Source organism: Sceloporus occidentalis, unplaced genomic scaffold (assembly GCF_023333645.1).
Source record: "Sceloporus occidentalis isolate IW3139 unplaced genomic scaffold, rSceOcc1.0.p SCAF_83, whole genome shotgun sequence".
NCBI lineage: Eukaryota > Metazoa > Chordata > Lepidosauria > Squamata > Phrynosomatidae > Sceloporus > Sceloporus occidentalis.
Genome location: NW_028317063.1, coordinates 1,724,039 through 1,739,319, shown reverse-complemented (window position 1 = coordinate 1,739,319; position 15,281 = coordinate 1,724,039). Strand labels below are relative to the sequence as shown.

Genomic DNA, 15,281 nt, shown 5'->3' with positions numbered 1-15,281 from the left:
TTGTGGAGGTGTTGTGGGTCTTCGGTAGAGTATGCCGTTTCCCGTCAGAGAGCACTGGAGGATTGTTGGCGCGCAGCCCATTGAAAGATTGTTGCTAAAAATATTTAATCCCTAAGAACGTATTATTCAGGTTATATAAAAATATAGTGTATATAAAAAATATATTACTTATTTTAAACAAGTGTCATGGGGCTTAGTTCCCTATTCAATTACATTTTATAGATCCATTTGTTAAGCCCTAGCTAAAGGTTTATTGTATGAGGTTAAAATCAATGCGTATATTTTATGAGCATATGGCAACAACAATAATCTATCAATATCATATTTCATAGTCATATGTGGAGCTTTTCATAGTCAGAGAACAATCGAAAATCGATACCTGCAATAAAGGCCACGGTTAAATCGTAAACACGCTGTCTCGTTCACAACCACACTTTTAATTTGCTGTCTCATATACCTGAAAATAAATAGTTGAAAAATGATACTTTTCGTAAATTGAAGAAATGATACATTGGCGATTTATTAGTGTCATAGTGTATCTAACCGAACGGCGCCAAAGCGAGTAGATTTCTCCGGAATGTTTTACTTTACCGAGAGGGTGATAGATAAGTGGAACAGCTTCCCATTGGACGTGAAAGAGGTTAATACAGTGAGGAAATGTAAACATGCATGGGATAGGCGTATGGCTCCTGAATCTAAGACGAGATTGAGTGCTAATTAAGAACAGGTAGACTAGATCTGCCATAAAATTCTATGGTTCTATGTTTTCAGTAGTGGCTACATACAATATCGACAAGAGGTATATTCATAACAGATGAGGGTCGTTTTGAGCTCATTGAAAGTAGATTCCATCAGCCTTAAGATATCCAAGCCGTGGCCATATATCTTTTAGGCTTTGGCCAAGAAGGTCCATGCAACTTGGCTCTGGGAAATATGCCCATTTCCCCCATGAGTAATCTGCCCTATCCAAATCTAGACGAATGCTCTGAATGCTCCTCTGAATGCTTGTTTCAGACCAAATGCACTGAATTAAAATTTTCTGTCTCTTTTTAACCCCTTAAGAACAATGGGCAGTCCCTAAACCCATTGAAAACAATGCATTTTGAGCCCGTACATGTACGGGCTTTGTCATTAAAGGGTTAAAACTTAACTTTAAGATGTTTTGAAAGTGGAATTTTTTTCCATAATTTATCCATCGGCCAGAAGGGTTGTCTCCAACGGCTGCCCGATTTCTCGTCTCCGTACAAAGCATACTTATTATGAAGGCACCAAATGTCATCCATGATGGGGGATTTATTAATGCAGTCAAACCGTGATAAGCCCTTTCTATCTTTACAAACAATAAATGCTAATTATGCTTTGTTTTCTTAAGAAATATCATCGGTAACGGGATCAGCATGGCTAGCTCTGAACTACATGCTTGTTTTTTAATGTGAAATTTTAATTGCAAAACCAAAAATCGCACTGTAGCTAGCTTAACAGCTTTGACACTAAAAACTGCAATTAAAATGCTGATGAAATATCATTACAAATGGTAGGTTATTTGAAATGCTGAAAAATTGAACGAGTTCTTTTTGGTAGAATTTTTTTTTTCCTTTTTGGAAACAAAGACAAATAAAACAGCATTGCTTGTCTGCGTATTCCCTTTGGTCGCTCACACTAAAGAGTCATTTAAACTCCGAAGCGGAGCTTATAATGCAGGTTTTGTGTATTCTCAGGCTGATTTTTTGGCATTGTAGAGCAGTTTATTTGGACAAAGATAAAACTGTATGAATCTATGCAAATTGAACTTGTCAGCTCACCATGGCACATCATAGAAATGTCTGGAATTATCTGTATTATCTACCGACTCTGCTTTATGGCACAAAAAATCTATAATCTAAATTTATTACTGAATATATTACAAAAAATATATACTATAGGTTTCAAGGTTTTCACAATTAATATTAGAATTAATTGTACAAGAATTTAATTTTGAATGACTGTTTTTATAAGTTGTTTATACCCCAAAAATATATGTAATTTTTTTTTTATATATTTTTTATATGAATGGTTTTGATGACAGCCTGACAGCTGCCTATACTGTTATCTGTGCTCTTTATGGAATGGTACGTAATGCCTTGAGATTTGCATACAAATTGCCATAGATGTAAATGATTGAGTATGGATAGGGCTTTGGTCTGGCAGACTGAAAAATAATTACATTTTAGTCTGTATAATAAATTGTTCAGAATCTGACAACAAAACAAAACGCGTTAATGGCTAGATAACTGATCGATTGATACACCGACATTGTATCAGCTAGGTATGTTGATAGATACAGAGACAGAGACTGCTGAAACATACTTTAATCAGGAGGGACATTTCCGTGAGATAAAGTTGACCTTACATGCAAATGAACCCTTTTCCAGTATAGCATCTCATCTGCATATTGGGTAGTGCTGATTAGTGATGTCATAATATCGTAGAGAGCCACTTCTTTATTATATATATATATATATATATATATATATATATATATATATATATAATGTTCTATAAAATAATCACAAATTCTATTTAATCTGAGTATGTACATAGGTAACCACCAACATATAAACCTCTTGATTAAAGATTAAAATATGTATAGAACATAATATTTTAATAATTTTTTCTTTCCAATTTACATTTTGCCCTCTAGACCATATGCGTAATCTGTTTTACACCAGGTACAGCTACCATTACTGGTACGGACAATGCACGATAACCCCACTTTTATCAAGAGGTTACAACCTGACATTGCCTATGCATCATGTAAGGAATAAATGGTGCTTTAGATAATGTGGCTGAATTTAGAATTGTTGGTGTCAGAATTCATCTTTACAGCTGCGAGGTGGGAAAGTGCTTTTATTTCTTGTTTTCCGTCCTTGGTTTTCTTGAAACAGCCCATGCACTATGCCCACACATGTGCGATTTGGCACTGAGTGAAGTCACATGTTGAGTTTGTTCACGGTTGGCAGTGTTTAGAATGAATAATCTGAGTCAGGTTTTATGCTGCCAAACCCAAAATGGAAACCCATTTTTGCAATTATGCATAACGGACATAAGAAGTTCAATGGAAAAAAAAAAAAGGACATTTTAAAGGACAAAGTATCCAAAAACCTGTGAGCTTTCTTTTTGTTTGGTTGGCGTTATATTTGCTGTAAAGTGTCAGTGTTCTTTTTGCATCAGGGTTAGAGAATGGTATTGTTCAACCATAAAATATTTTTAAATATTATCAGCTGTGCCTCGCTAACAAGGTCCATAGAGATAAAAACAAATTTTTTTTGTTCTCTCGGACATTGGTCCGTTGCCTGATGAATTGTACACATGTGAGACGAGGCTGTCTTTTCCATTGTAATATGATTGTGTGGGGGCTCTGTTGGAAGGATCATCTAAGAAAAAATATTATTAAGTGACGCCAAGTTAGTGTCAGGGTAAGAAAACCTTCAACTGAGACTCTCACCAGACTCTCCCAAAATAGAACCAGTTTGATCTCGTGGAACCAGTTTCACCAAGGTCTTTCACCCCATTAATACCATTTTTGCCTAATGTGAATCTCAATCATCAACATAACGCCTAGGATGTCCATGAATTAAGAAAAATCATCTTCTTTGAGAATTTACGTAATAAGTATAATCTTTATATGTCAGGAGTTAATCTACAATGTGGGTAATGGTGGAATGGAGGGGTGCAAAGTTGTTTAGAATTTCATACCTCTGGAAAGTCCTGGGATATGCCCAAGTTTTCGGCACTGTCCCTCTGTCCTGAGCAGCTGCCTCATGGTCCAGCTTTTGCGGTCAGTGGGGAGCATTGGCCAGTTGTGGAGATCCTCTGGTCTCCCCTGACCAGCTCATGGAAGGGACTATTCGCGTAAGATGGGCAGACGGACCCACATCCTTCACTGCTCGCATTTGGGGTCAACTCCACCTTCTTCTTGTGGCTGCCCGTATTCACCTTTTTTTCACACCACCAAATCCAAGTGTCCTGATTTGGACACCTTAAATACTGGTGGGTGCGGAAGTTTAGTTATTGCAGTGTTCAATTTGAGATATATAAATTTATCCTGAAGTATTTGCTGCTAAATTCTGATAAAACTATGGAAAGCAAACAGATTGCTTCCTAGAAGACCAAATTTAAAAAAATAGACCTCTACTTTTCTATCCGTATATTTTGGTGCATAGTTCTTCATATGGCGCAATGAAATGTAACATTCCATTGGTTTCCATGGTAATTGCTCCATATTTAGAAATCTACCTGCAAACTGGTTTTTTTTTAACAAATATGGCCCTTTGTCTTGAATAATAACAATTTGTATACTACCCATGATCACGCTCAACAGGGTGTGTTTTTATCAAAGCACAATAAGGAAGATTTGTGGAAATAGCGCCCATATGTTGCCAATGCAAGGACACCTTAAATCTTTAAAATAATTTTCTAGCTTGTGGTTTTATGAGGGTTTGGTAGAACATTTGTAATCTTTTTATTCCGTATCACAACATCAGTCAACTGAGAAACCCCATTTTCCAAAATACTTCACTTTTAACTTACACCGTGCCCTCCATGACTGTAATATTTCATACTTAAAATGCAACTTAACATTACTTTAATAAATAATAACCTTGAAATGGTTTAAAGTATACTTTTTTTGTTATTGAGTTATTATATTTTGGTTCTGGTGTTATTAACTCCATTTTCTGCATTGCCATTTTATTCATTTTCATTTTTTTATTTATTTTTATTTATTTATTTTTTTCACATTTTCATTTTCAGAGCAACAGTTTTGTGATCCAGGGGAATTTCTGTGCCATGATAATGTCACATGTTTGTCACAGAGCTGGCTGTGTGATGGAGAGCAGGATTGTCCAGATAATTCAGACGAGTCTCTAGACATTTGTAAGTAAAGGTCTTCATTTATTGAATTTGTCTTACCCTGGCACTGTTAACTGTACTGTTTATATTCAAGTATATATTTAAAAAGAATTTGATACTAGATAAGAGTCATTTGACATTTGACCATATTTTGGAAATCGTGGGGTTTTACTCCAGGTGAGGCGCTGTGTCCCCAGGACTCCAGATCACTGGAGTAGAAGAGTGGTATTTGGTCACAACCACTCCCTACCAAGGCTCTACCTATTACCTGATTACTCTACACCTACTACTTTCTGCCCACAAATTCCAATGAGGACTAACCCTATCCATACATGTGGACAGCCCAAACCCCTAAAAGAAACCACTCTATCAGAAGATGGGAGCCTCCGATAACCAACCCATCTAGTCTCCCCATCCTTCCGCCAACGCTAACTCATCGAATATTACTTGCTGCCTACCCCGTGCATGCTTACTGCCCTCTTAGCAGAAAACAACGTTCTTACAATTTATCTAAACCTTTGACTCTAGTTTTAGAATATCACCTCTTGCTGTTGCATTTCTTAGCTTTAAAATATAAAGTCTTCATCTTTTCTCCAAGTTATTCATGATGGTGATCCTTTTAATCTACCACCCTCTACCCCCAAATAAAATGCTTACTTTGCAAACATAAATAAGCTGAGTATTTAAGTGAAAAACCGCATTCATATATTTTCAGACTATGAATAATATCGATTGCTGACCATATCTGCAGCAATGTCGTTAATAAACATAAAGCCTCAACGGATGGAAAGAATGCTTTTGTGTTTGTGCTGTATATCGGCAGCTTAATCTAGTTTATTGATAGATAATACCGCTATTGTATTGAACCCTAGCTAGGTTAATTTATGTGATTCTATACAAGTTTTACAGTAATGAATCTGTAAGATGCTAAAATGTTGACCCTTCCGACCATAAGCAATCTTGGTTGTCCTCTCACAACTTCAAATTAGTCAACAGCCCAGGGCAACAATTTAACTAACAGAGAGTCCAGGAGTTCCAAAAAACTGGGAGAATCATCCAACATTCAAAACATTTCTGTCTTTAGCAAGACAGGTTTGACAAAGCTTTGGGATGAGCTATAATATTGTCTACCTGGTCAATAAATTGCTCACTAAATAGTATTGTAATCTACTTTTAGATACTTCTCTTGTTCATACAAATCTAGTTAGAGATTTTATTTATAACAAGGTTTCCGTGGCTATAGTTTTGTGTTTCAATTTTTGAGTACCTAATGAAAGGTACTTCATTGGTTGGTTTTATAATTTGTCTTTCGCTTAAAAACGTTCACAGTTACCTAGTCTAAAATGTTCCTTCTACTAAGTGTGGACCTCATTCTTTTAATGGTAAGTGTATTATACACTGTGACAGGTTAAACCAGGAGAGTTCCTACGTATGTTTGTGAGGTTAGTACCTAATGTATTATATGGATATTTATCTGTTTTGACCATATTCTGTTCCAGTTAACAATAAAATATCCAAGCCCCATAAAAATGATCTACCAGGCACCAGTAAATTGGTTACCTCCAAGGATTGGATATTTTCTTGTTTATGCCCTTGTTGAATCATGTATCACTGGGTCCATGGCACCTTATTTACATATGTTTAGTAAATTATCCAAAATGCTCTAGTAATTATCCTATTAAAACATAAATTCTAGACAGTGAACAGCCAAGTCAATGGCTAATTATGAAAGCATGTATCATTTCCCCCGTACCAATATTACCAATAAGAAGGTCCATGACTGGCAACGATGATGAACGTCAGGCCAACCGCTTGATCTGTGTTTTTATGGACCAGAAGATTGGAAGGCGTTGTGCCAGATAAGGCCAATGAGGTTAGGTTTTACTGTGTCCTATTGTATATACTTTTTTATCGCCTTGAAATAATTTTACAGATCCTTATTATTATACATTTTGGATGGTGAAAATGAAATGAATGGATCAAAAGGTTCCCACAAAAAGAAGACATTAGTTAAGGGAAAGTTGTTTGAATATATAGGTTTGCCTAACATTGCTTAATAATACCCAGCAAAGTAATAGAAGCAGTTGGTGAACACAGCGGTGTTCGAATAGATTACTGAACAGAAATGACTACAGAGAGGGATTTTATTAAAATTTAATGTCCCCTGTTTGTGTCTAAAGAAAATGAGAATGTTTCCTGTTGAATGTCACCATGTTAATCATTGCGTATAAAACAGAAATAGTGACAAGACAAAGCACATTGAGGATTGATAAAGTATCTGGAAGTGACATTAAAGGGTTTTATCTACGAGAAATTCTGACGATGATTCTGAAACATACTGGGTGTAATTTTAGAAAGAACAGACATTAAAGTACTGTATGTTTTTGTTATCCTTTTTTTAAATTGGTTTCTGTAGAAGTGTCCTAGTTTTAAGGGGGGAAAACAAATGTTCATTTTATATAATTTCTACTCTTTTCTTTCCTAAGTAATTTAAAGGTGCCATTCTACATCTTTAATCATCATACCTGGAAACATTATGGGGTTGGATGCCCAGAGTGCCCCCTCGCTTGGTGGTGTGGCCACAATCAAGAGCATGGCTTTCCCCGCATATTTGCGTAATTTTCCTTGAATTAAGCTACTTACTCAATGAAATCAATAGACACCTGACTACTGTCATGCTGTCTAATTCCAAAACGGGTCTGTCTAAGCCTTCTTTTCCTCCAATTACCCAATCTGATTAGTCCCTCTCTTCCAGAATTGGAGCTCAGCTGCTTGGTCTCCGGTGCATCGGAGGATAATATTTAATGACGCTAGAATAAGCAGGATAACTTCCATTAATGAAGGCCCTTTACCTATCCAAAAAAACACATTTTCATATATTCTTTTAATAGCTATGTATATTCATCTACATTCTCATTTGCATGCTGTAATAGAATATTAACATTTTTAATGGAAAACTTTTAATATCTCGCATAAAATATGATGAAATATAACCGATTCTAACTCACTTTTTTTTAAAAAGGCTATGAATTTTGTTTTCTGTGTGTATGAAAAAAAAGCAATATCGAGTTACCGTGTTTTTTAATAATTTCATACAGCGAGCTATTAAAATGAAAAGCTCATCAGCGAAGACTCGGATACACCTAATTGTTCAGATACATATTCAGCATTTACATATCGTATAATAAAAACATTATGTTTCACATTTACAGTTTATTAGATTCTGCGTAATGTGCAACAAATACATTCGTATCATGTACTTAAAGTAACAGCACATATTATTAAACCGTGTAATCATCAATAATAGCTCTGCCATTTTATAGGTAAAATAAGTCTATTGTATTTGGAATAATCCCACAAACCTTGCTACGAAATTTATTGTGTTGTTTTTATTGTAGTTAATTATCTACCATAAACGCATAGCGGATTACAAAAAGAAAAAAAGTGTTGTATTGTGTTCCTTCGACATCAACAGAATTGGGTTGGTATTATTTTCTAGAGTGCTAAAACAAAAATTTGCACATGATCTATTGAATAATAAATCAAAATATCTTGGAAATGTAGATCTAGAACCATGTAGAGCAACTGAAAGTGATAAACATATGCGGTCTAACATCTCATAAACTCTTTGTTGATGGATGTATGTGTCAGGGCTTGATAAACATTTGGGTAATGAAATCCGCCACACTAAACAGCGCAGAGATAATTTTAAAAATGTGTCACGTTCTCTGTTAGAACTATAGCCCCTGTTCTTCATTCACGGCGGCAAAGTCATTTATGTATACAGGTATTAGATACCACATAAAATTGGTTGTGTCTCCCTTATCTCACATGGCGCATGTGATTTATATGAAAATATATTTGGAACAGAGTAGAATTTTTGTAGGTAATAGCTATGGAATTGTGCACCTTGAAGATGTATAGACATTTCTGGATAACAAGTCTCAATAGTCACAGCCAGGGCCACCTTCAGGAAACTTGGGCCCTAGTCCAAGACTGTGCTTCGCTATTCGGTCCCACCTCATACTTCTACCACCACCTCGCTAATCCCCAAAGCCCTGGAAGAAGCCACCAGGCCCTGATCTCTGGAAAGTGGTCTAAAGCCTACCAGGGCCCAGGCACAGGTAGTGGGCCACGAGGATCACCATCTTGCCCAGGACCCATGTACAGGTAGTAGACTCTGATGGCGGCCATGCCCACAGCCAATAAAAGTTGTCCATACATTGAGTCCCATGACCTTTATACAAACACATTTATGAATAGTTTTACATTTAATCTCTGATCATCCATTCCTTTCTACAACTTGACACACACTAAGTTTAAGATGCCAATAGTAACTCTAGAAATGGATTTAATCAAACTTAGTACACAGCAAATCCAATTATGTGACAGTCATATTACGTGACATATGATGTTTACCTCTTGTGCTTATCAACATAATGCATTTATTTTTAACCTTTTTAGCCCTGATTTTATACTACCCTTTTAATGATACAACAATGTTTTGATATCTACAACATGATTAAAAATTATTATTATATTTATATAAGTACAGCCATTAACAGATATCGTAAGTTTAGTGGGTAGGGTGTATTCCCATTAATGTTAGGACAACTTTTTTTTATGACAATAAAACAGATTGGAATAAAATCATTAGAGTGTGAAATTAAAATCCTAAAAAATAATGAAATACCTGAAACACCTCAACTATTATTCCAAAAAAGAAGCTGCCCATGCTGAAAAATAATGAAAAACATCCCTTTTATTTAGCTTAACTGTTTATCATATTTCTACCAGGATGAGCTAGATGATAAAAAAAAAGTTATTACATATGTTTTATCAGATTTCTTTGAAGCTAAAAACTCTGCATTTCTTAGATTGTCACCTATGGGAGGTTTACACTATTATGAATGACATTAAGTCTGAATATCTTGAGTTCCCATTAAGTTGGTCAGTTGAAGTTGCATGCTCTCACGTGCTAATGCTCACAAAGCAACTAGTGTATTCTGTATATTCAAGTTGATTTCAAATGCATGAGTGTACATGCCACTTTATATTTTGCAAGTTGCAGGCAAGGGCATGGGAGTTAAATGATAGTTTGCAGGTCCTCGCCTGCAACATGACCTTAAGAAATATGAATGAATATAAAAGATAGAAAGTGGTTAACTATGTCTCATGCACTGTAACATAGGAGCTGAACGTCCAATGGAATCAATGGAGTAGCAGATTGTTTTCCAATGGGTGAGCTTCATTGAATGTACAAGAAGTGTATTCAAGTATGCTTCCTGCTTTCAATAGAAACACTTGATTAATATTTGCTCGAACAAACAGTGACGTATCTCATCTAGGGCGACTAGGGTGGCAGGTCCTGGGAAGCGGCGTGGGATATGATTTTTATAACCCCCATTCTTGTCTTAAAGGCACAGTGCACGTTTTAATGCAGTGATGGACTCCAATATGCATTTTGCCTAAACCACGAAAACAATATAATTTATTTCTGTTTTTCCGCTGTACCATTAAAAAAGTGAAAACATATCCATTAAACAGATTTTGGGGGAATTAAAAGCAGTTTATACAATGTATACTGCTTATTTGTGCCAAGTAGACTTCAATTGATATTGTGCTTTAAAGACAAGGAGGCTTTCTGTCCAATCTCATTCAGTCTACAGCACTACTTTCAAACTTTTTAAGTGATAGTGGTTTGGCACTGCTTGTAATGTCACATTGCAAGAATGACACGATCTTAATATACTCCTTCAGTGGCCAGAGAAGCCACGGCATAATTTCCCAGCATTGGCTTTTAAATGGTAGCAACAATTTTAATGTGATCTGCTGTCAAATTACATTTAATCAACATGTTTTAATGGATGCCGTGTGACGGGCCAACCCTTCCATGCAGTGCACTGCTTATAATGTATACAACACATCTTCTTTTTATTCTTTTTAGGAATAATTCAAATCCTAGTGCTCTTTTTAGCTTTTTTTGGCTCATCGCCACATTACAGCAGCTCACTCAATCCTTTCAGGTTGTTCAGAAAGATTTTTATCTGAATGGGAATTTTACACTAGAGATCAGTATTTTTCACAACCTGGTCAAATGTATGATCTAAGAAAAAGGTTTTAATAGAGATATATAAATAAAGATAATATACGTCAGTTACGACTAATGTACAATCACTGGGGAATTTGGGGAATAAATAGCTTAACATTTAGATAAAAAGATCCATTTATCAATGGCAGATGAGTGATGATGCAGCTGTCCTGTACCTCTACCTACCCCCCAGCACACTTGTGCCTAGAAGAAGCTTAAAACTGAATAGGGGCATAGATCCCACCGATTCCCATTGTCCCCCCATTCCCTGCCCATTGGGATGGAGGTTAAAGTGCAATTAACTCCTCCAACACTATTATATTTACCTTAAATTACATTTTATTTATAGCGGTCTAGCGTATTTCATTTTCTTACCTCTCTTTTGCTTTTGAAATCATAGTTTTAGTCATGTTTTTTTTTTTTATTCCTCCAATGAGCTGAAAGCGTTAAGAATGCTTTTTCTCCTATTAATCTCTAGCTGTCTGCAAATTACCTTTAGACCTAATCAGGACAAGATCACAGTCAATCAGACCCCAAGTGTGGGTTTCTCCTGACGGAGACTCGGAGAGAGGGTCTCTTTAATAGAGACAGCATGGGTCCAGACATGCACAGTTTCCAGATGCGTTAAACGTTCATTCTGTTTTTTCCCTGAAGTACATGATTGAACCATACATTTGATTTTTAACGATACCAAAAGAACCATTTAATAAAAGATACACTCTACAGTTTTAGGTGAATTTGGACCAAAAAACAAGAATTGTGCATGCACAGTTACTTGAACCCAGATTGTCGGGCTGTTGACAGCCGTTCGGTAAATTGTGTTGTTGTTGCTATTTTGACTATATCAGGATATTTATCCCATACAAATGCACTTGAGACATGAAATACAGAGAAAAGGTATGATAAGTTGTAAGTAATACGCAGTGGCAATGGGTCTTCTTGTTTGGAATGTTATCTAGAATACAGTGGGCCTTTACTCCACATTTGTTACGTTGTTATGGCCTATGTGCTCCAAGGTTCATCATCTTTGTTTAGTTCTGAAACTGTGACACCGCAAGCTCATCCATGAGCTGGATTGGGTTGACCGGGAGTCTCTCGGCTCTGGGGAGCCGTGCTTCACTGAATCTCTGGATTTGTTTCTTCTTTCTCCAGGCAGATGGGCAGTATGTGGCCGTGCCCACTGCCCACCAACATTCCACCTACTCCTGCCCATTTTCCTTGATAACCACTCACAGAAAAGGCCCAGGGAGCTAGCCCGTCCCCATGACTAGCTCTGCCACCACACAAACCTTTATGTCCAGAAGAGGGCAAGCTCTACATAACCTGCCCTGGGAAGGTCCCATACCTGCCTATGTGGGCATCAATATAAACATCAGGGATCCAAAATCATGAATGCATCTTTTATAATGTCTCTGTTTGACTCTAATCTCAGATGTTCTATACTTTGCGGAGTTGAATTTCTTTTATAAAGCATATTTTTGTGAAAGCTGCCACACATTCTAATATACAAGGAACCTATATTTATTTGTGGCTAGCACGGTCTCTAAAGCATTTGAGCTCTTCCAATAAATCAAAATGGCTTTCAAGTGCTCTTGATTTGTATATGGCAACGGAGGCCGCTCTAAGCTTTATAGATGAAATATAAATATTTCTATGCAGACATAAAGTTCCTTCGTGCTCAGGAATCCATCAAATGTCAGGTGCAGCATTCATGATCTACTTGTTAAACTGTAGGTAAAAACATACTGCATGCCAAATAATGAAGCATAAATCTACATCAGACATTTACAAATCCTATTAATAATGTATTTGTGAAGGGATTTGAAATAATTCAATAGAATGCTTTCTGTGATCAAATCTATATTTTTTTTTCCTAGCTCTTGCTTTGAAGGAAAATAATAATCGTTAAGGTTCCATTACTTGTTAGTGTGGTAGAATACGACTGCGTTTCATGCAAATATTTTGATTTTACCATTTTATAGAAGCATAGAAAAAAGAAACTGCAGCAAAATAACTCATTTACAGCATAAAACAAAAATTAACATAATTTTATTATTGTAAAGGATCATATTTTATCCTCCTAGGATTATAATTTAAACCAAGGCATCGGAATATGTTTATTTCTTCAACTTCCTAAATCACTGGAGTTTTTTCCGTGTCTGCTATTTGACCATACATCTGTCCCCTTTTTTTATCCTAAAGAGAGCTTTAATAACTTATAGGACTTTTAATGTGTCAAAAATGTATTAAAATAGAAAATTAACATATCTTGAGTATTATAGATGATCTATATGTTTCATCAAAGGAATTGGAAGGAGATGTTTTGATCAAGGAGCTACAAAGAGGTCTGTTTTTTGGGAGTTCCTCCTTTGTTGCATTGCATCAAGTCACTCTGAAGAACTTGCATTGCTAAAACTTTCATACAGCAGCCGCCGCTTATTAGTTAAGGTGCTGGCATGACCACTTCTCCTCCGATACTGCATTAGGTGTTGGAGCTATTATTACACAGTGTACCGTTCACAGGCGCTATATGCCCAAACATATCTACAGTAAGATTTAGTGGGACTGGGTGTTAATAGTATAAAAAAAGGTAGTTTATGGTTTGGTGCTTTATAAATATTATTATTATTATTATTATTATTATCATATTATTATTATTATTATTTTTATTATTATTATTTTTATTATTATTATATTTTTATTAATATAGCGCCAACAGTTTTTGAAACACTTCTATGATACATATATTCAAAGGGTATGGCAAAACTAGAATGGACAGACTAAGAGGAACCGATACATTTGGTATAAGAAGCTTCCTCATTGTAAGCTTACACACAAATGTTGGCCAAGACTTGGAAACAAAGATACTCTCCATTATCAATTGAATGCAAGGAATGTATTAATTCAGTGGAGTATTTAGAGGTGATAGAATTGACTATATTTAAAGAGTGACCGATATTAAATGGTGTTCTCGCTATAGAATTTTTGTTTTGTCTTTGCTCAAGTTATCGTTATCTTTTAAGAGACACATTCATCGTTACTGGTGTTTGGTGACAGTTAATTGCAAAATTCCTTTTTCTGTATTAGAATGTATCCATTATTTAATCTTAGTCTACAGCATTAGACAAATATATGAATAGCATTTTTCTAATACATTCCATAATATAGGAAATGGCCTTATTTGTACAAATTTCCCATGAACTAAAAATTTAAAAATATATAATAAATTGCTATTGTATTAAAAAAATATTCACCAAAAAGGTGTATATTCCATTACAAAATATACCAATTTTAAATTAATTTGCATTTTTTTTCAATAAAACATTCATATTTCTAAAGCCTTTGAATCGCTGGATTTCTAGGCGCCACCAGATGTGACAGTAATTATTATTATTTTGTTATTAATTTGGAATAGCGTACATTGCAGTTTATAAAAATGCAATTTTGTTTTATTGAGCAGACATGTATTTCATTAACTCCTCTAATATACTTTGACTGTTTCTTGTAGAGTAATATATTAACAACATGGGAATTGCAGTTTTTTTATTGAAATAAACCATAGGTGGCTTTATAATTCTATTTCATGCTGGATTCCTAAGGGAATGCAAATAAATGAAAGTTTTTATATACCATTTTCAATAAAATAGCTTTAGAGTAAATATAGTTGTATAATTTAAAATCTAATGGAAAAGGATGTATTCTATCCCGTACAATTAATAATAATATTATGGAACACACTAATTTTACAAATACATGTTAAAATTTACTTAATAATATTGTAGGTAAAAACAAGGACTTTAAAAAAAAAAGTCCAATGGGACTACATTGAGTGTGGGGAAAGTGAATCCACATACCGGGAACATTCCAGGCTAGCCTACTCCCTCTTCTGGGGGAGTGGCATCATACAGGGGTGGGAATTAGAGGTGGAGAGTGGGAGGGAAATGGGCGGGGAGTAGACAGAAATTAGGCATGACCAAACAATGCTCCCCTGTTCAATACAAATTTACTAAAAGGGACTGCATAAAAAAAAACAATACAATTGCAGGAGAGGATTCGTCAGGACCTCGTTGCTCAAGAACTTGTGTTCCTTACGAGATGTGACATGCAGAATAATGTTTCAGAAAATAGATCCATCGAATCAGTCAGATATTTGTAATTGCTTATTATTTATTGGTTTAAATAGCGTCATCATATAACGCAGAAAAGTACAATGAATTTCCGCACTACTTGCACAGATGTCAGCATTCTCATAGTAGTTATGGTGAAACGACAAAATTGCGCAATAGTTACAGTAATTCCT

At 35.5% G+C, this 15,281-nt stretch overlaps 1 protein-coding gene across 1 annotated transcript in view; it reads left to right on the top strand.

The window, feature by feature from the left end:
- The first annotated feature begins 3,896 nt into the window (after positions 1 to 3,896).
- Positions 3,897 to 15,281, top strand: part of LOC149285175 (low-density lipoprotein receptor-related protein 1B-like) — a 366,729-nt gene continuing 355,344 nt past the window's right edge. The window contains exons 1-2 of the mRNA XM_089495720.1: positions 3,897 to 4,029; positions 4,792 to 4,914. Coding sequence (XP_089351846.1) covers positions 3,897 to 4,029; positions 4,792 to 4,914 — 256 coding nt within the window. The remainder of the gene's footprint in view (positions 4,030 to 4,791; positions 4,915 to 15,281) is intronic.